General features: G+C 35.2%; 1 protein-coding gene across 2 annotated transcripts in view; it reads left to right on the top strand.

Moving 5' to 3' along the window:
• CFAP54 (cilia and flagella associated protein 54) overlaps window positions 1-22,608 on the top strand; it is a 293,191-nt gene that overhangs the window by 73,447 nt on the left and 197,136 nt on the right. For both annotated transcript variants that reach the window (XM_057316516.1, XM_044384508.3), the window contains exons 20-22: window positions 11,466-11,642; window positions 15,026-15,118; window positions 15,400-15,585. In XM_057316516.1, the coding sequence (XP_057172499.1) occupies window positions 11,466-11,642; window positions 15,026-15,118; window positions 15,400-15,585 (456 nt within the window). The remainder of the gene's footprint in view (window positions 1-11,465; window positions 11,643-15,025; window positions 15,119-15,399; window positions 15,586-22,608) is intronic.

Genomic DNA, 22,608 nt, shown 5'->3' with positions numbered 1-22,608 from the left:
GGGTCTATTTTTTATAAGGGGTCCCCCACAAGGATTTTCACCAACTAGGAATATTTATTTAGAAGTCCTGAAACCTTCTATAGCCACCTCTGCTCCTCAGCAGTTTTTTATCCAAGTGTTAAGGCTTAATGATCAGTCCTTAGGGTACTCTCGTAAACAATGATGTTATGGCTCAAATAATTGCCAAACTTTCTTTCTTTAAAGAAGACAAATAAATTTCTTTCCCCTGGCAATCATTTTCTACTGGGGTATATTACAGAATGTTTTACATTATCATGATCTTGTAATAAAATTATCCCCAAATCAGTAACTGATGCATCACCTGATACCATAAAAAGGTTTAAAAAGCCTGGGTCTTTTCAGAACTCTTAAATAATTCATACCCTGTTTTACTTTTTCAAAAGTTTCCTGACCTTGTGGAGCTGTATAATCTCATCAGGCGTCTGTTTTATTCCTAATCAGTTAAAAGTGGACCAACTTGTTGCCAGGACTGAGGTACAAACCTTTGATAATGGCTTGTTAGCTTTCTAAATGAAATGACTGGGCTTCAAAAAAAATTTTTTTTTAAATTATGGGGACTTTATCCCTATCTTGCTGTCTTGGTATTGGACTTCTGGAAGTCCACGTTGGCTTTTTATACAATATACCGCAGATTTACTTTAATGGATTGCACCTGGCACTAGTATCAGATGTTCCTGATCTACTTTTGATCAAATAGAGCACTGGTTGTGTGGCTCTTAGTCCACTTCAGAGTCTGCCAGCCAGACATTCAGTCTCTGTGCAGATGGTATTTATTATTGGAAGAGGCAGAAATATTCCTCAATCCAAGGCAAGTGTTACAAGGGCAGGGTTGTATACTGTTGTTTTCTGTCCAGCACCTATTTCCCCTTCCAAATGTCACCTTTTAGGGAATTCCTCCTTCCCTTTTAGATGTAGTTGGGTGGGACTTTTCAGGGTCTTTCTTCTCTGCTGGCCAGTCAGAGGACTAGCCATGTGAGCAAGGCCAATTGGGGGCTCCCTCTTTAGAATCAAATCTTGAGTAGAGGGGTAAAAACACTAAAGCTAGTTGACATTCATTCTTTCCAATGCTTGTATACTGATCAGACTATTAATGGTTGTGTTCTGTAGACCCTCCTACCTCTTTTGACCTGCTGTGGTCGGCCTGGTTTTCCTATTGCTCCTGGTTCAAAGAACCCCAACTCATGCATCTAGTTTTCTCCTAATTCTAATTGTTGGAGCCTAAACAAATTGGTAGTTGAGATGACTTTAGCAGTTCCAAAATCCAGTCATATTGCTTCAGCTCTAAGCAAAGGAGCATTATGAATTAGCAGATTATTTTTCATAATTGACACAATCTAATTTTATGGTAGTATTTTGGAACCGGAACTAATGAAGAAGACCAGACCACTCCAAGTTCTAATAACTCCTGGCTTTACTATGTCCCAAATTTATACCTTCATGTCTCTTAAATACCACTCTATTAACCAGGTTAGCAGTACTTGGATTACTAAGTATAATTATTTTTCCTATATTATAGCATTTTAGTCAAATCAGCTCTATTTGCTTTGAGGGAAGTATATATGTGAATCATTTTTTTCCAGAGATCTTATCATCTCTTTTTAATTGTTCTATGCTGAAGTCTTCCTCATTAAGAACAAACCCTTTCTGATTCTGACCCCCTCCCATGAGGTCATGTTTTGACCCTTTAGATTTCAAAGTACTGACAAGATTTTAGCTAATTTCCATTTCAGGTTTTAAGGGTATTTCATTGGAAACCATCCAGGTTTCCTTTCCATGCTTCTTTTTAATTTAGCTTTGTATTAATAAGACAAAATACATAGTGGTTAGGAGAATAGGGTTTTGGATTAGCATTTTGGTTTTACCACTGACTAACTATATGACCAAGGTCCAGTTACTTATGCTCTCTTAAGTTTTAATTTCTTCATATGTAAAATAGGAGTTCTTGGAAGATTCAAGGAAATGATGCTTATAAAATGTTTAGCATTTGGCACAGAATAAGCAGCCAATAAATGTTAGCCATTATTATTATTATTATTATTACTACTTCATCTTTCACTTTAAGCTTTCTGGACATTTTTTTTTTTTAAAGATTTTATTTATTTATTTGGCAGAGAGAGAGACAGCCAGCGAGAGGGGGAACACAAGCAGGGGGAGTGGGAGAGGAAGAAGCAGGCTCCCAGTGGAGCAGTGAGCCCAGTGTGGGGCTCGATCCCAGAACGCTGGGATCATGCCCCGAGCTGAAGGCAGATGCTTAATGACTGAGCCACCCAGGCGCCTCATGGAACATTCTGTTTTATCATATCAGAACTATTTTTTTGGTGCTCTAGATATATTTTCATCTATCAAACTATACATTTCTTTTTGTGTTTTCTCTTAGATTGTATTTTATAAATTGTATATTTTATTCTCAGCAATCAAAAATTATTCCTTGCCAGGATTCTTGGATATGACTTAACTTACTTTTCATCTTCTTCTGACATGTACATAATAGTGCTAAGAATCCAGAATATACCTCAGGAGGTCTACGAGATAAGTAGTAAATATGGCACTCTATCATTCCAGTCTTATGATAGTTTTTTATGGATAGTTGTTAATCATGACCTTGAAGATTGCATTACATCTTTCCCTAAGTGTTTTGCTGCACTGTGGATGTTAAGGTGTTGTCAAATGTATTTAATGTCAATCTGTCCTCATAAGCACTGAGTAACTTCTAAAAAGAGGCAGGTTTGTTTCTCTAATGGAAACTATAAGCAGAGAGATTTACATTCAGACAGTAGTACTTTGGACTTCAGTACTGTTGTTTTCTGGCAATAAAACAATATGTTTTGGCGAACACATTAGGTAACGTGTTAGACATATTATAGGCAACAATGATGTCCATATTGATAACACTTTCTCTTTAAAAAAAAAGATTTTATTTATTTATTTATTTATTTGAAAGAGAGCGCACAAGTGGGGGAGGAGCAGAGGAAGAGGGACAAGCACACTCTGCGGGTAACATGGAGCCTGATTCAGGGCTCAGTCTCACGACCCTGAGATCATGACCTGAGCTGAAATCAAGAGTTGGCTGTTTAACCAACTGAGCCAGCCAGGCACCCCACACTTTCTCTTTTCACAGTTGAATAGAGCTAGTTTCATGGGAATTTCTCTTTCTTGAGTTTTTGAGACTAATTTTCTGGTGGTATTTCCTTCTTTTGTTTGATGAACTCCCTTTAAAAAGCCCTAATCACTTTCTTTTTAAAAAATTGATATATGATTAACATATAACATTATATTAATATCAGGTACATAATGTAATGATTTGATATTTGTATGCTAAATGATCACCACAATAAATCTTATTAACTTATTTATCTGTCATCAGTTACAAAATTTTTTTTCTTGTGATGAAAACTTTTCAGATTTACTCTTTAGGAATTTTCAAATAAGCAATACAATATTATTAACTATAGTCACTAGGCTGTACATTATATCCCATGACATATTCATTTTATATCTGGAAATTTGTACCTTTTGACCCTCTTCACCTGTTTTGCCCCACCTCCCACCCCCAACCTCTGGCAACCACCAATCTGTTCTCTGTATCTATCTACTTGTTTTTTTTTTTAGATTCCACATACGCATGACATCATATGGTATTTGTCTTTCTCTGACTTATTTCACTTAACATAATGCCCTCAGGGTCCATCCTTGTTGTCAGAAATGCAAGATTTCATCATCGAACTTTACATCAAAAACCAGGGATGTACTGTATGGTGACTAACATAATATAATAAAAAAACATTAAAAAAATGGCAAGATTTCATTCTTTTCCTATAGTTGGATAATATTCATATAGATATGAATTATATATTCATATATATATGAATTGTATATTCACATATGTATATGAATTGCATATTCATATATATGACATGTCTAGGCTATTGTAAATAATGCTGCAATGAACATGGGGTTACAGATACTTTTTCTAATTAGTGTACTAATCACTTTCTTATATAAATGGAATGCTTTTAGCAGCTCAATGATTTGGCTCACTAAGTTAGGATTTTCTTTTCTTTTTTTTTTTTTTTTAAAGATTTTATTTATTTATTCAACAGAGATAGAGACAGCCAGCGAGAGAGGGAACACAAGCAGGGGAGAGGAAGAAACAGGCTCGTAGCGGAGGAGCCCGATGTGGGGCTCGATCCCATGATGCCGGGATCACGCCCTGAGCCGAAGGCAGACGCTTAACCGCTGTGCCACCCAGGCGCCCCTAAGTTAGGATTTTCTAACTAGTATTAGGTTTTACCTTGAGTCCTATTTTTATAAAATTTATCTGATTTACATAAGTCAAGGTCTGCGTTTTAGACTTTTGTTACCTTTCATTTAAAAATTTAGTACTTTTATTAATCTATTTCAAATTGGGCCATGAAACCTGAATTAGGGAGTTAAAATTAATGAAGACCCAATCAGAACATTTTATTTATTTATTTAATTTCCAATAAGAATATTTTAAACATACTGTCTTAAAATGCATTCTAGATTATCCTCGTCTGTCATTATTTCATGTCTTTCATTCAGAACACATTTATTGAACCTAAAGAGATAAAGTACTGTCCTTGCCACCAAGACGCTCATTGTTTAGAGTGTGGACAGTCACTACACAGATCATGTTGTGTAATACATGCTAAAATAAAGAGTGGAAAATGAAGAGACTAGGTACCTAAATGTGTGGGACTTCTCTTGGGAGGATTCAGAGATGATGTTTGAATGGATCTTGAAGCACAGAAAAGGAGGTAAAACCCTCCAGGAAGAGGAAGTTCCATGGGAAAAGCTCTGACGCATGACAAGCATAGCTTCTCAGGGAATGAATGACTTTTTTTTTTTTAATGGTTTTGGAGGTTAGGTTGGCTAGGCAGTAGCTATGGGAGAACAAAAGAGTAGAGGGAGATAAGGCTAGAAAGTATAATTGTGATCAGAATACAAAGGCTGTAGAGGAGTTTGCGCTGTAACAAGTATAGGAGGAACCACTGAAGGGCTAGAAGACGAGGTTGAGGAGACTAGAGACTGAGAAAAAGGGTAAGAGGCTGATTAACTCATCTTAGTGCTTCCCAGTTCCTACTATACTTCAAAATTACCCTCAACAGTCGTTAATAATACAGATGCTCAAGCCCCACCCCTGGAGATTTTTACTAAATAGGTTCAGAGTGGGGATGGACTATCTTAATTTTTAAACAAGTTCCATAGATGATACTGATCAACAGCCAGGTTTGAGAAATATCTGTGTGATAGCCCCTGGCAGAAAGCAGGAAGTTTTTAAAAAATCCATCTGTTTATGGATATGCAGAAAGAAGCTGCTAGAGTCAAGTCAGAAGATGCTAGTGTCTGACTATCGCTGGAGCGTGAACTGCTGAGGCAAATTTTGGGAGTAAGTATAGAAAGCCCAAGGCAGTTGGCCAGTGAGTTGAGATGGGGTCAGAGGCAGTCTGTATTAATATTAGGGCCAGCAAACCAATGCTGCTGGTGCATTTTATAGGCTGCACACGTAATCTAGAGGAAGGAAATTTTCAAGGCGTTTTCCCCTTCCCTTGTGTTGCATGATTTTTCCTTAGGCTGACTTCACCTGTTCTTATGCAGCCTAAAATATCTTGGTCTCCAGTCTGTGACGCAAATGAAGTCACATTAACATTTAATGTTCAAAATATAATAGCTTTCATCTACCTTCTGTTCAAGTAGGAATTTCTTAAAAATTTTCCACAGTTATTTGGCGAATCTAATTACCTTTTCTGCTCAGGCTTCTTCCTCATTTCGATTCTGGCCTCTTATCAAGCTCCTACCTGTTGTTGCCTTTCAAGGGAACCCTTTTCTGTGGGCGTATCTGTCTTCTCAGGGAGCCAATTCTGGTCTTTATCTATGGTAGAGGTTAGAAAGGTGAATGAACCTCTGCCCAGCCCTGTGCTTGTTGTGTCCTCTGGGTTGAATAAGCACTGCCGAAGCCTTGACTCAGTGTTTTATGACACGACTTCTTCAACATCTTTCTTTCCATCCATTTTCTCCATTTTTTTTCTCAGTTTGGTTGAATGAGTGAAAAAGTGGAGATGATAAAGGATAACAGATGCCATCCTATGCTCCTTCATTGAATCATTCATTCAATGATTCAAGTTATTCTGAGCACCATGTGTCTATAAATTAGCTTTTGAGTCTAAACAGCTAAGGTCTTTGGCATGTAGGCTTTAGAAACATGGTTACTGTATAATACATCCTTTCTCACATGAAGGAACGATTGTCCTATGCAGATGGCTAAGATTTTTGAACTATTAATGCCAAAAAAAAAAAAAAAATTCAAGGTCTCCTGGCACAGAACAAGCAGAATTTAAAAACCATTTATTATTATAGATAAATTTTAATCACAGCTAATGATTTTAGACCTTAATGTCAACCATTTTCTATAAAAATAAAAATGAGTTAATTCTGATCTCAATTTAGGTCAATCTTTATTTTAGAAAAAAATGTATGATACTACAGTTTTATAAACTACACTCCCACAGCGAACTGGTTTACTCACTCAACTTTAAATATCACTTTGATGCAAATGACTCATGGAAAGTCTTACCCTTTCTTTTGAGCCCAAGTCCAGATTTCCAAATGGAAGCTTTGAACTTAGCATGTCTTCTGCAGAGGAAAGAGCACAGGTTTTTGTAAGAGAGTGAAATGTATTTGAAATTTGGTAGACAGACATTTGTCTTCTCATTTTCGGGATTTCTTTTCTTAAATTTATTAAATTGGCTAGAACTTCCAGAATAAAAAGGAATAGTGGCATTGTGTCTCCTTCTGGATTTTATTGATCATTCTCTTAGTGCTTCACTATTAGCCATAATTTTGACTATTGGCTAAAATTAATATTTTTCTCATGCTAAAGAAAGAACTTTCCTTTATTGAGGTTTGCCACTCCCTCCCTCCAGCTTTACTGAGGCATAATGGGCAAATAAAATTGAAATATATTTTGACTGTACAACATGATGATTTGGTATATGTATAAAGTAGTCTCCTCTTAGCTGTGGTTTAGCTTTCTGAGGTTTCAGTTATCTGAAGTCAACCACAGTCTGGAAGCAGATGATTTTCCTTCTGACATATCATCAGAAGGTCAGTAGTGGCCTAATGCTCCATCACAGTGCCAATATCATTCCCCTCACTTCATCTTGTCATGTAGACATTTTATCTTCTTACATCATCACAAGAAGAGGGTGAGTGCAGTACAATAAGATATTTTGAGAGATCACATTCACATAACTTTTATTACAATATATTGTTATAATTGTTCTATATTATTATTAGCTATTGTTAATCCCTTACTAATTTCTAAATTAAATTTTATCATAGGTTTGTGTGTATGAGAAAAAACATAGTATATGTAGGTGCTTAATACTGTCTGTGGCTTCAGGCATCTTGGAATGTATGCCTGTGGATAAGCAGGAACTACTGTACATTATGAAATAATTACCACAAGCAGCTCAATTAACATATTTATCACATCATATAGTTACCTTAAAGAATTTTTTAATTTAAATTCAATTTAATTAACATATAGGGTATTATTAGTTTCAGAGGTAGAATTTAGTGATTCATCAGTTGCATATAACACCCAGTGCTCATTACATCAAGTGCCCTCCTTAATGCCTATCACTCAGTTACCCCATCCCCCCACCAACCACCCTTCCAGCAGCCCTCAGGTTGTTTCCTGTAGTTAACAGTCTCTTATGGTTTGTCTCCCTCTCTGATTTTGTCTTATTTTATTTTTCCTTTCCTTCTCCTGTGTTCATTTTGTTTCTCAAATTCCTCATATGAGTGAAATCATATATTTGTCTTTATCTGACCAACTTATTTCGCTTAGTGTAATACCCTGTAGTTCCATCCATGTCATTGCAAAAGGCAAGATTTCATTCTTTTTGGTGGCTGAGTAAGTTACTTTTTTTTTTTTTTTTTGAGCGAGAACACTTAAGATCCGTTTTTTAGCAAATTGCAAGTACACTATTATTAAGTGTAGTCACCATGCTGTACGATAGATCTTCAGAACTTTATAACTGGAAGTTTGTGCCCCTTGATCAAGATCTCCCCATTCCCCTCCCCAACCACTTACCCTTGGCAATCACCATTCTTTCTGTTTCTATCAGTTCTACTTTTATTTTTTTTTTAGATTACACATATACACGATACCATACAGTATTTCTCTTTCTCCATCTGGCTCATTTCACTTAGCATAATGACCTCATGGTTATATATATTGTCCCAAATGGCAGGGTTTCCTTCTTTTCTAAGGCTGAATAATATTCCATTGTATCTGTGTGACACATTTTCTTTTTTCGTCTATCAGTAGACACTTAGATTGTTTTCATATCTTGGCTGTTGTGAATAATGCTGCAATGAACATAGGAGTGCAGATATCTCTTTGAGATAATGATTTCATTTCCTTTGGATAAATACCCATGAGTGGGATTCCTGGATCATATGATAGTTCTATTTTTAATTTTTTGAGGAACCTTCATACTGTTTATCTTACTGGTTGTACCAGTTCACAGCCTTACTAACATCGTACAAGTGTTCTGTTTTCTCCACGTCCTCACCAACATTTGTTATCATTTGTCTTTTTGATAATAGACATCCTAACAGGTGTGAGGTGATACCCCATGGTGGTTTTGATTTGCATTTCCCTGATGATTAGTGATGTTGATCATCTTTTCATGTACCATTTGAATGTCTTTTTTAGAAAATGTCTATTCAGGTTTTTTGCCCATTTTTAAATCATTTGATTGGTCGCTATTGAGTTAAGAGTTACTTAGATATTTTGGATATCAAGCCCTTATTGAATGTATGGCTTACAAATATTTCCTCTAATTCCATAGGTTGCCTTTTTATTTTGTAGATTGTTTCCTATGCCGTGCAGAAGCTTTTCAGCTTATTTATTTTTGTTTTTGTTGCGTATACTTCTGCTGTAGGATCCAAAAAATTGTTGCCAAAACCAATGTCAAGGAGCTTTTCCTTTATGCTTTTTTCTAGTTTTATAGTTTCAGATCTTATGTTTAAGTCTCTAATGCATTTTGAGTTGATTTTTGTGTACAGTAAGATAAGGGTCTGATTTCATTCTTTTGAATATGGATATCCACTTTTCCCAACACCATTTATTGAAGAGACTATCCTTTCCTCATTGTATATTCTTGGCGACTTTGTAAAAAATTAGCTGACCATATTTCTGGGCTCTCTGTTCTATTCCATTGGTCTTTCTTCCCTTCTTTTCTTCCTCTTTTTTTCTTTCTTTCTTTTCTTCCTCCCTCGCTCCCTCCCTCTCTCTCCCTTTCCTTCTTTTCTTCCTCCCTCCTTCCCTCTCTCTCTCCCTTTTTTCTTTTCTTTTCTTTCTTTCCTTTCCTTTCCTTTTTTTTTTTTTTTTTTGAGTGAGAATACTTAAGATCTGTTTCTTAGCAAATTTCAAGTACCCTAATTTTGGGCTTAGTTTTTTGTTCTTTTTCTAGTTCTCTTAAGGTGTAAAGTTAAATTGTTTATTTCAGATCTTTATTTTTTTAAAAAAAGGATTTATTTATTTTTATTTGAAAGAGAGAGAGTGAGTAGGCAGAGGGGTTGAGGCAGTGGGAGAGAAAGTCTTAAGCAGACTCCGTGCTCACAGAGCTTGCAGAGGGGCTCAATTTTACAACCTGAGCAGAAACCAAGAGTTGGACACTTAACTGACTGTGCCACGCAGGCACCCCAGATCTTTCTTTTTTCTTAATGTAAGCATTTACACTATAAACTTCCTACTTAGAACTGCTTTTGCTGCATCCCATAGGGTTTGGTATGTTGTGTTCCCATTTTCATTTGTCTTAAGATTTTTTTGATTTCCCTTCTTACCTCTTGTTTTAAAAAAAATTAGTAATGAATGTTTAAGAAGTTCGATTTTTTTTTTTTTTTGGCCATTTAGCCTGTAATCATATTTTTTTCCTCATTTGATTTATAGATAAATTAAATTATATTCATAGACTTCCTAATATTAAATTATCCATGTATTCTTGGGAGACAGAGAATATAATTACAGTATGTTATTCCTTTAATATATTGCTAGATTCAATGTATTAGTATTTTATTTAGAATGTTTGCATTTATATTTGTAAGAGGATTGCTCTATGTTTTTAAGTGCAGTCATTTTTCAAGTTTTCTTATGATAACTTGTAAAATTATTTGAGAAGCTGTCTTCATAGTTAGAAAATTTTTAAATGGCATGGGAATTATCAGTTCCTTGAGATTTGAAATTTTTAAAAAATGAGATCAGTTGAGCCTGACATTGTTGTGAGAAGAAATAAGACTACTACTGGTATATGTGACTTATGAAATGGCTATTATTGAAAGTTTCTTACTATCAGCAAGTAGAAATAACTTATTTTACTTATTCTGTGAACCTGAAAGAAAGGCAATCTGCATTTCAAAAGGTGACACGTTGAAGAACAACACACAAAACAAAAAAATTTTTAGATATCTTTCTCAGTTTATTCTATCATTATCCTGCATTTAAGTTTTCTGCTTCTTGAATTAGCTTGCTGATTTTGTATTTTCATCCCTAAATGGCCAATGATGTTGTGCATCTTTTTTGTACTTCTTGGCTATTTTTACATCTTTTTTGGAGAAATGTGTATTCAAACCCTTTGTCCATTTTTACTGGGATTATTTGTCTTTATTATTGACTTGTAACAGTTCTTTATATATTTTGAATATGAGTCCCTTCTCAGATACATTATTTGCAGGTATTTTCTCTCATTCTGTTGGTTGTCTTTTTACTTTCTTGATGTTATCATTTGAAATTTTTAATTTTGATGAAGTTCAATTTATCTACTTGTGTGTGTGTGTGTGTGTTTCTTCTGGTGTCATATCTAAGAAACCATTGCCTACCCCAAAGTTATGAAGATTTACTTATATGTTTCCTCTTAAGAATTTTATAATTTTGGCCCTTACATTGGGTCTGTAATTCATTTTGGGTTAATATTTGTATGTAGTGTGATGTAGGGGTACAACTTTATTACTTTTGCATGTGGAGATCTAATTGTCCTAGTACCATTTGTTGGAAAGGCTATTTTTTCTCTATTACCCATTTAATTTTAATCTTTACATGGATTTTTGCTTTGGAGCTCTATTAAATAGTCTTTGCCTTTTAATTTAATTTAAAAGATAAGTTTAACCCATTTACATGCATTATTATTGTGCATATATTTAGACTTTCTTTGGAAGTATTCAGATCTTCTGACTTATTTAGTAGCTATTTATTTACTTTTGTAAAATCATTCGATGCTTGAAATATGTGTAACACTGAGGCTCAAAAAGCTACATATAGCAAGATAATGTTGTTTAACATTATCAGAATTCTACAAATATAAATGCAGTTCAAATCTTGAAATGTATTTTTCTGTGTTCACACTTTATTACAGGAAGCATATTCTTTAATTGAGAAGACTGAAGCAGAACAAAATACCCTATATTCATATCAAAAATATGTGGAAAGTTCAAAAAGAAAGAAAAGCAGAATCCCTCCCCCACCTATCCTGCTATCCCGAACTTACTGTTCTGTGACATTGAAACCTGCTCCATTTATTTCAGATGTTAAGGTATGTTGCCCGTTATGATCTTTATTTCAGGCAAAACAACATGAGTACTTTTATGACTATCAAGATTGATACTTTTCTTGCTCTTAGGACTCAAATAGTCTGAACGTTGGGATTAGTATTGTAATGTCTTAACTATACTTCGTTTCTTCATGACCTTTCCCTTTGTGCTATTTTCCTTTATGCTCTATATAGCTTTGCTATACCCAATATATAGTAAGGAGAAACAGTAGAGAAACTTTTGTCTCTTAAATATCTTCGTCACCGTGCAGAGTCCTATGCTGACATCCTAGTGTGTTCAAGATGGAGAAGGTCTCGGCTGAACTGGAATAAGGCATTTGAAGAGCATAGAAGTTACTCTCAGAGCCAATGATGGAGATGAGGCAATTGGGGGATAACAAAGTTAGATGTTCTTCCCAGAGTTCTTCCAAGTAAATGGGGATTATTTAATGCAAACAAATGACAATTCCAACCATATTATATGTCATAATTCTTTATGTATTTATTGAAGAATGAACTTTTTCTCCCATCCCTGATGCTTTGGAACTTGGCCTAAATGTGACTCTCACTTGAGATTTAGTGTCCTCACAAGCATTCCGCTTGATTTATATTTTAAATATTAAATTTCCTCTTTTGGATGATCAACAACATGCTCTTTGATGTAGTATAAAAAAGTTTTATCTTTGTCTTTAAGATATTCTGCTTTAACTTCCATCAACTTGTATCGTGGAAAGGGCACAGGCTTTAAAGTCAGACAGATATCGGTTTAAAATTCCAGCTCCACCACTTACTAGCAGTATGACCTTAGAAAATCTAAATATACTTTTTGAAGTGGTGGTAGTATTGTTTTATTTGTAAAATATGTTTACTGTGAAAATTAAATGAGATAATATATAATATTCCTGGCGTATTAGTTGATGTCCCTCCATATCTTATATTAAACATGCGTAGTAAAGTTTGCTTAAAACAATTAACATTGGTATAGAGTGTGATTACATTATTTCATGATTTTTTTTTCATAAATTTTGTCCAGTGAACATTATTATCTCTTACCTGTCCAGTTCTGTGCGAGGTAATTGAGATATAAAAATAAACACAAAGTTTGATTCCATTCTTTGAGGAGCTTCAGACTAATGGGATATGGACATCAGTGAGAAGTAATACCACCTTTATAATATTTTGTAATTGGAGAAATAGAAGTAACATTCATCTTACACCCCAGCTGTGCTGTCATAAATGCATTATTGCAACTGCTAGCATTTTTAAAGTTCAACTTTGGATTTTTTTGAATCTATTTAAGAATGAGGATTTGCTGATTTTGAAAATTCAGTACGGAACTAAGACTGGATGCCTTACCAAGAGTTTTTCTTTGTTTTTACTCAAATGTTTTGGTTTATTTAACCAAAAAAATTTTTTTTTCGTATTTCAAATTAGTGACTAGTTTATCTTATTTCATAATGCTTACAAATAGGAAGATATAAGTATTCCATATCTGACCTATAGTGGTAGGACCTGTCACTTAGCACATTATATGAAGTTTGTGTATCGTATACATAGTAGAGTTGTGTGCTCCAGGAAATTTTTACCTTCGGTTACATACTCATCAACACTAGATGGTGCTGTGGGCTTAAATAAGTTTTCTGGTTAGAGGGTTCAGCCATCTTTTGTTTTATCAAAATCTCTTGTTATAACATTTGTTTCATTAAAACCTGTTTTAATAGTTGAAAATGCTGAGTTATTAATAAACTTTTACTTCTAAAGTTAGTGGTGGTTTGTTCATGGTGTCTTTACTCTTATACAGATTCTAATTACACATTGCTCCTTATAGTTACACAAACTAAGATGTCTTCATTTGTGGGACAAAATAGAAACATAAATCCTGCTTCTAAAACTGCTTTTAGAGAGAATTTTACCCTTCAAATTCTGTTTTATATAGAGAGCTTAACTTAGAGAAAATAATAATTTAAGCCATATAGCACAATCTTTCTGCCTTTTTTCCCCTCTATGTAAAATGATACTCTTTTTTCATGGAAAGTTAGTTTTTACATTTCTTCTGAAATTCATCTGATTTTTCCCCCCCTCTTGGCTTCCGGCTTTCGAGTTCCTTCAGTGCTGTGTCTCTAGTTGTTGGAGTTCTACCTTTGTCAAGTGCTCCTTATTTACCTGAGCAGTTTTCCTTCTGGACACAAAGATTTGGACACCTGTACCAGAAACTCTAATTCATTGAAGCTAGGCAGGCTTGGGTATATGTAATTTTAAAAAATGGTTGGTTCTGTGAAAACGGTATTTTGAAAAGTGACTCTGCACAGTCAGGGTTGAGAACTAGTCATGCAGACAGAATACCATTAGGATTTTTCTGTTGACCAGGAGGAAGAAATACCTAAGCTAAGCTAAGCTATAAGAGGCAGTCTTTTCTAAGAGACAATTACTTTTTCCCTTCTTTCCAGTTTTCCTTATCATTTAGGTGTTGAGATTTTGGGAGGTGGAGCTTCTGGGGAAAAGGGAATGACACAATGATGACAACCTACCCAACCCCAACCTCAGGACAGTGGCTCCTTCATAATGCTATTCCCTAGGTATCGACTTGCTCCCTTTTCCCCTACAATGAGAGTAGTTCATTCCAATGAGCAATCTCCATTATTTCAACATTTTGGGCAGAAGAACCAATTCTAACTACTTAATTAAGTTTAAGTTTGATTGTTCCTGTAGAATTTGCATTTTGCTTTTGGTTTCTATAGTTAAGAATTATCAAATATCATGCTACTATCTGATCTTGGGCAAATTATTGAACATTTCTGTGTCTCCATTTCTCATAAAGCAAAATGACTACAGTAATCCCATTTCATAGGGATGTTGCAAATATTAGAAAGTTTATGTAAATTTCCTAACAATACTTAACATGAAAGAAACTGCCCAGTTAATGGTAGTTAAAATAATTAATAGTGAATAATAATCTCTGTAGTCCCAGGTAAATAAGCCTTATATTTGTATTTATTTTTGTGAGATTAAACCTAAGTATATTTGTAAACTTAGATTCTATGTTTTTAAAAATTTTTTAAATTTATTTTATTTTTATTTTATTTTTTAATTTAAACTCAATTAGCCAACGTATGGTACATCATTAAATTCCATGTTTTAAAACCTGAATAGTTATATTTTTATTTAGAAAAATATTCCTTTTACCACATCTTTTTTGTTTTTTAAGTTTTTATTTAAATTCTAGTTAGTCGACATACAGTGTAATATTAGTTTCAGGTGTACAATGTAGTGATTCAGCACTTCCATGCAACACCCGGTGCTCATCACAAGTGCCACATCTTGATAAGAGAAATTGAATGCCTTGTTAAACAGACTATAGATGATGGGTTCATCTCTCTCCTCCACAGGTCTCTTGGTACTGCATTTTGGGTTGCAAAGCAGAAGGGAGCTATGAAAAAGTAAGGCTAAACAATAATCATCTCCCAAACTCAGGAGAAGCGGTATGTCAAATTAGAAAAACCTCTAATTGTCAGGAAATCTTACCAAAAGTCTCATTAATGACAACTGAGTGTTTTCTTTTTTTTTTTTTTGACCTCCTTCTCATGTCATTATTTCAGTGAATTTCTCTAATTTCAATTTAAGTCATAACTGAAATCCAACAGTAAATGCAAAGGTTTTATTTTATTTTTTTTTTTACATATAAGGGTTATTTAATTATATTTTTTAAGTCACATTACTTCAGTTTTCCATACATAAACTTGAAATATGTTTTTATTAACAGATACCAGCTGATGGTAAAAGCATTTTTGAAGTGAAAGGTTTAGAAACCAATGAAAAATATGTCTTTGCAATTGCTGCTTATTCTTCTAATGGGAAGCTTATTGGTAACGCTATTGGGGAGACAACGAAACCAATTCTGGTTTATCCACCTCTTTCTGCTGTTACTGCTCGGATGTTCTTGACGCAGGTAGAAGAGAATTCTGCTAATTTTTTCCTCTATGTTTTTTTCTGCTAAGCTGTTACTAAGTAATTTCTAATTGGAAAAAAATCACAGTGGATATTCTAAAGCTCTTGTAATACATATTTCCATTACTGCAGTTTAGTCTCATAAAAATAGGAATCATTCCTTCTCTTTTTAGTGAGACTGATCTGTACGACAGCATTTTTTTTTTTTTTGGATTACAAATGTATCCAGAAAAAAAGGCTATTGTAAAAATTTAATTTTAATTTTAAATTTAATTTTAGGAATTTAGAAAATACCGAAATGCACAAAGAAGAAAATAAATGTTACCTGTTTATCCTATCATCCAGAGTAGCAGTTCTTAACTTGGGGCAATTTTGGCCCCCAAGGGACATTTGTTAATATCTGGAGACATTTTTGGTTGTCATAACCTGGAAGGGTGCTTCTGGCGTCTAGTGGGTAGAGGTCAGGGATGCTGAAAAGCACCCTACAATGCAAACGACAGCCCTCCATAACAAAGAATGATCCAGCCCAAAATGTCAGTAGTGCCAAGATTGGGAAACCCTGATCCAGAGCTATCTTTTCATTTGTGTGCATGTACGTGTGTGTGTATACACTTACACACACACACATTTTTATATATACATATGTGTGTTTGGATTTATGTATAATATATAACCCAATCATGGTATATATATTATTTTATATCCTGATACTGTCATTTAATATATAATTGACATTTTTTTCAATCCATTAACTATTCCTCCATAGCGTAATTTTTAACAGCTGTGTCTTCTAAAGGTATTGCTTCTTTTAATGATACTGCATCTTACAGATAGATTGTAGTTTACTTAGTAATCTTTACTGGTGGGCATTTAGATATTTTCTAGTCTTTTGCTATTATAAGCAAAGCTGTGATGTACATCTTGGTATATGAATCTCTGTCTGCATCTGTGATTACTTTTTTGGGGGGAGAGATTTACAGAAGTGAAATTTCTGAGTTACTAAAGACACACAGACCTGAGTTCAAGTTCCAGCTCCTCACACTAGCCATGTGATATTGAGCAAGTAACTTTCATCTATGAAGTGGGAATAGTAATAGTAGCTACCTCCCATAGGTATTATGAGTATTAAATGGAATTATGCATGTCAGATGTTTAACCAGTGCACTTGTCACACAGTAGGCACTTAATAAATATTGCTATTGTTTTAGTTATGAATGTACTCATGAATTAACATTTTTCTGGAGTGATTCCCTGTCTTAAAACATATCACCAGTGAATAGGACACTAGAAAGGGTGACTCCTTGACCTAGGTCTTGAGAATCTTAATTTTAAGCCTATTGTTGGCTTTAGTAATGATGGCTATTTTAAATTTTATCACGTTTCTATTGTGCTATTATTTTTCTCTTAATAGTTGATTAGAATAATAAGCTAAGATCTTAGTGGTATTTTATATTATCATATTTTTCAAAGAAAATTAAATTGAGAGAATTGCTAGGATTTGTCTAGCATTGGTTTAGCATGTCATATTGGCTCATGGTTTTCTGATGTTTTTATTTCTTTGGAATCTAATATATTCCCTAATTTGCAGTGATGGAGTTATTTCAAAGTGAGGAACCGAATATTTTATCAAGGCCTAATTTTTCTCCAGGGAGGTTTGATTTTGGGTTTCATTTGGCAGAACTTTCATTGAAAAGTTAATAAAATGAAGTCCAAGCTATTCTGCTGGAATAATGAGAAGTGTCATAAAGTAATGGCCAATGTTTCATTATTGATACTATATTTGCAGTACTGTATTCATTTATGACAGCATATGAGCATTCTCTCTCATAATGTTAAGTGCAGCAAATTTTCTTACTTAGTAAACTTAGTAGAATTTAATTTACAGCTCAAGTTTAAGCTTTTAAGTTCTAGCAAGAAAATGTACCTTTCCTTTGGAATTGCGATCTATTTTTCATTGAGAGTGGTTAGTTTTTAGTTTCAGGATAATTCAGTTCTTTAAAAAGTAGTATCATATGGGGCGCCTAGGTGGCTCAGTCAGTTGAGCATCTGGCTCTTGGTTTTGGCTCAGGTCATGATCTCGGAGTCTTAGAATTGAGCCCTGCGTCAGGCTCTGTGCTCAGCAGGGAGTCTGCTTGTCTCTCTCCTTCTCCCTCTGCCCCTCAACCTGCTGTCTCTCTCTCAAATAAATAAATACATCTTTTAAAAAATATTATCACATATATTTTATAGTAAGAAATAGAGACATTTCACTAAATGCCTATGATTAACTTGGCTTAGAATTTTAGGTTGGGCTTTCAACTCAACATTATTCTATAGACATTAATAAAGTCAGTTAAGTCTTCACTAGGTTTCCCCTTAATGTAGAAAGCTATTTATTTAGATTATCTGGAGAGTTGTTTGAAAAACCATTATGAATGATATATTTTCTACAGATCTTTTCTAATTTCCCCCTCTTTATAGCTTCATTTGTTTTTATTTTTCCCCTTTAAGTCAGGAATCTCTAGATAATGTTATACAGAATGTAGAAAATTGAAACCTATGAGCAGGATTTTAGGATTTTAGGCAAATTACTTGGTCTCAATTTCCCTATCTCTAAAATGGATATAAGACCCAATGTCATATACTGCTGGGTTTTTGAACTACTCAGTCAAATAATGAGTGGACACAATTGTTTATTGAGAAAAGAAATGGAGGATATCATTTAATTAAAAACTATTATGTGCCAGGTATTTAAAGAGTCATTATTATGTTTATTACAATAACTCAGTGAGATGGTATTTTTACTTTCATTTTATAGTTGAGGAAACTGAGATGAATTTAATCCTTCCCCTGCCATTTTATTTGAGAAAGGTGTCTCAGGGAGGTCATGTAATTAAGTGATCCACGGTTACTTGGGTAGCAGATGGTAAGCCTGACACTTGAATCAGCTCATACCTTTCTACTGCTCTGTCTAGGTTCAAGGAAGTCATGTGTTCAACTTCTAACATGGGCCAAGTTCTTCTAGAGCCCATGTCTCTGCCATCTCTTCTCTGCCTGGGTTGGTGTTGCTCATTGGGTCTTGATGATTGGTATTGGCAGTAGAGTTTGATGCTGGAACATGAATGCTTTGTCAGGAATAGTGGTGGTGGCAAGGTGAATAAAATTCTTACTTTTTTTTCACTTTATATATGAATTCACCAAAACTCTTTGGTAAATAGAGATTTGCCTTTTGTCTATGACCAAATTAAAAACAATAAATCTACCAGGTAAAAGATAGTTATCCCATTTTTAAAGGTCTTTAAGAAATTTCAACTCTTCTTTTTCCTCTCATCCTCCAACTGGATATTGCTACTCTCTCTACTTATGTGTTTGTTGATGAATTATTTATTGTCTATTTTGTGCTAGGTTCTCTGCAAGATGTCATCTCTTCTTCCTTTGAACTGCCTTTTTTAATCCATCTCATTACCAAAACAATGACCTATATTTAGGTAATTTTGATTTATGGTTTTAGTTAGGATTCCGATTGCAAGTTAATGGCACCTGGTTGGCTTGGGGGAATGCAGCTAGGCCCTGGTAAGGCTGTGGACTCCAGGCAACTATAGGTCTCATACCTTTGGTTCTCTATATACGTCTGCTTCTTTTTCTCCTTCTAAAGACTGACTTTCTTTACTTCTCCATCTCTGAAGGAAAAATGGCAGCTCCTGCATTTTTATATTCCTCAATTTCAGCTATAAACAGAGACTGCCTAGCTGGCTACTAATCTGGATTCTAGATTCCTAGGAAAGAGATTCTAATTGGCCCACCAAATAAAAGGAGTCTGACGTCTTTTTTGATGTTTGACCACTGACTTGTTTTTAAACCTCCCCCCTCTCTTTTCCTTTGGTTCCATACACAGGCAGGATGATAGGAGGTCTGTGAGCTCATGTTTGGTGCTAACAGGAAATTTAAATCTCCCAGGTGGTAGCAGCTTTTCCTATTCCTACCTCTCACCACTAATCAAGGCCCAACCCATTCCTTCCCAGGCCTGCTTGTGCCTGCCCAACACTCCCATGGAGCCCCTTGTGTGAGTAACACACTTTCTCTCAAATTCTGCTGGGGCATGTAGTGCCTTTAGCCCCGACAACAGAACCACACTTTGAGTGGCTTGCTTTGCAGAGGGGGCTATAAAACACCCAGTTTGAGTCAGGCACTTACCCTGGGGCAGTCAACTGTGTTACAGTAGAATTGCTGAGAGTCCTCTTCTGTGGGTAGAGGGAAATTACCAGGAAAAGATTGTTTTAAACTGTATTTAACATGCTATTATTGTACACTTACTCTGTGCTACACAATGCTCCAGGTTAGTGATTGTAAACCTGGAGTGTGTGTCTTGGAGTGCTGGTTGAACAGATTCTTGTGTCCTACCACCAGAGTTTTATTCACTAGGTCTGGGGTAGGGCCTGGAATTTTACATTTCCAACAAGTTCCTAGGTGATGTTGATGCCGATGGTCTAGGGACCATACTTTGAGAACCACTGTTCTAAGCAGAGTGAACAAAATGCCATGATAAGAGATATGTAATAAACAATAAACACAGTAAATACGTAAATTATCTAGTATGTTACAAGATAAGTTCTATGGAAGGAAAAAGTGGAGTATGGTCAAAGGAATTAGAGGTGTGAAGTGAGGGAATGGAAGGTAGATCAGAGTATTAAATTGGGTGATTAGGGAAGGCTCATCTAGAGGTGAGATCTGAGCAGAGACTTAAAGGATATGTGGGAGGGGGTCTCTGGAGGCAGAACATTCTGCAGAAGGAGCAAGGGCAAAAGCCCTATGGTTTTCAGAAGTGTACCTGGTATGTTTGATAAACAACAAGGAGGCCAGTGTGGCTGGAGCAGAGGGACCCATGGAGACTAAAATAATTGGTTAGGGAGATAAAAGGTAAGTAGGCAGGTCGGGGAGCAGCTCATGACAAGACTTCTAGGCCATTATAAGAACTTTGGCTTTTAGTTTGAGTGAAATGGGCAACCATTGGGAAAGTTTTGTTGTTGTTTGAGAAGTGGGATGACATAATGTGACTTCCATTTTCAGAGGCTCACCCTGGCTGCTATGTTAGGAATAGATCATAATAGAGCAGGGATGGAAGCACAGGGACCTATCTATTGCTATAATCCAATGAGAGATGGTGGTGGCTTAGCCATGTGATAGTAGTTGATGTGGTGAGAAGTGGTCAGATTCTGGATATGTTTTGAAGGAGGAGTTAACAAGAGTTCCTCATGGAAATAATGTAAAGAGAAAAAAAATATGACTCTAAGATATTTAATTGACTAACTGGAAGGATAGGCTTGACATCAGCTGAGTTGGGGAATGCTGTGAGTGGTATAGATTTGGGGCTTGGGGAGAGCAGAAATTCATTTTGAGACATGTTGAGGCAAGATTTTTATTAGATATTCAGAGAGAACTGTTGAGTAGTTAGTGAGATATATGAATCTGGAGTGTGGGAGAAAGGTCTGGTCAGGAGGAGTTGAGAGTAGTCATGTGACCATTAAAGCCATGGGGCTGGATGATTTCACTAAGGAAATAAATACAGATAGAAGAGAGGAGAGGTCCAAAGACTGAGCCCTGGGACATGCCAATATGAAGAGATTGGGGAAAAGAGTAGGAGCTTGCAAAGGTGACTAAAAAGGAATGTGCGGGGAAGAAAAACCAAGTATGGAACTTTGGAAGCTACGAGAAGGTCATGTATCAAGGAGGAGGTTTCTACTGTACTTAATTATTTCATTAGTCTTCTAGTGCTGCTTTCTCATTTTAACCTCACCCCCTCTAAAATCTATTATACCTATTACCACCAGGTCACCATCTTATATCTTGGCACTTCTCTGTTAACCCACAAAAACTCATGAATTTACAAACCTTAGTTTTATCATGGCAGCTTTTCTTGCTTTACAATGTCCACTAATTGAATAAATGATATTATTTTTAGAAGAATATATTTTAAAAGGAAAAGAATATATTCAGTTATAATTTCATCCAACTCATATATCATTTGTTATTAATTTCCATGTTAAGTGTTAGAATTATAAGTGTCTTAGTGACCACTTAGTCCAACTCCTTCATTTGACAAATGCAGCTGGAGAAGTGACCTCATCTACCACTCTAAGTCTTGGCTCTACTATTTTAACTGAATATCAGGCTCTGTACAAATTATTTAACTGCTTAATGCCTCAGTTTCCTCATCTGAAAAATAGGAATGGTAATAGAGCCCACCTCTTAAAGCTGTAATGGGAAGTTAATACAATAATGCGTGTAGAGCGCTTGGACCAGTACCTGACATCTTTAAATACTTCCACCTGATTTTCAAGGCCTTCTGAAATCATATCCCATTTTATCTGTCCTTCATATTTCCTGCTTTTCTTCAAATTCTGATCTGTCTTTCCAGTCTCTCCTAAATGCACTATGGTGATTTTCACTATTGGACCCTTTTCAGGTTCGGTCTAAACTGTGCCCATATGAACCTTACTCCTGCCTGAGGTTCAACTCACGCCCCGACTCCTTTTTGAAGCCTTTATTTCTCCTTTTCTCAGCCTCTACAATTATTATGTTATTCTTTGTAGCTTTTCTGGTAATTTCATGTGTTTTATGTCTATAACTTGATTAGAGTTTAATGGAGTATAAGGTCATTTTAAGCTTTGAAGAACCTATCCTTACAGTGCTTAGCACAGAGTAGAAACTTCATAAAACCTTGCTGGTTGGTTGATTATGAGCGTGGAGTTGGCAGATTTAAAAAGTTCTGGCCCTGTAAGTTATTCCCTTGAGTGGAATATATTCTAGCAACATGTTATTTACATACTTAATTTAATGAATTTATTTATGCTTTATATCCTACCTGCTTCCATTAAGGATTTGAAGCAGCACATAACTCACGTGGTGAGATTTTATATTGTTGCACATATTTGAATAGAATGATTTTGGGGAATATCTGTAAAGAAATATATTTTACCAAAAGAAATAGGTAAGTTGTTGATTTTTCTTCTCTCGATCTTCTGTTTTACCAGTGAACTCAGTTATT

The sequence above is a fragment of the Ursus arctos genome, unplaced genomic scaffold, assembly GCF_023065955.2.
Source record: "Ursus arctos isolate Adak ecotype North America unplaced genomic scaffold, UrsArc2.0 scaffold_21, whole genome shotgun sequence".
Lineage (NCBI taxonomy): Eukaryota > Metazoa > Chordata > Mammalia > Carnivora > Ursidae > Ursus > Ursus arctos.
Note: the sequence above shows the minus strand (reverse complement) of the source record. Positions and strands in the feature narration are given on the sequence as shown.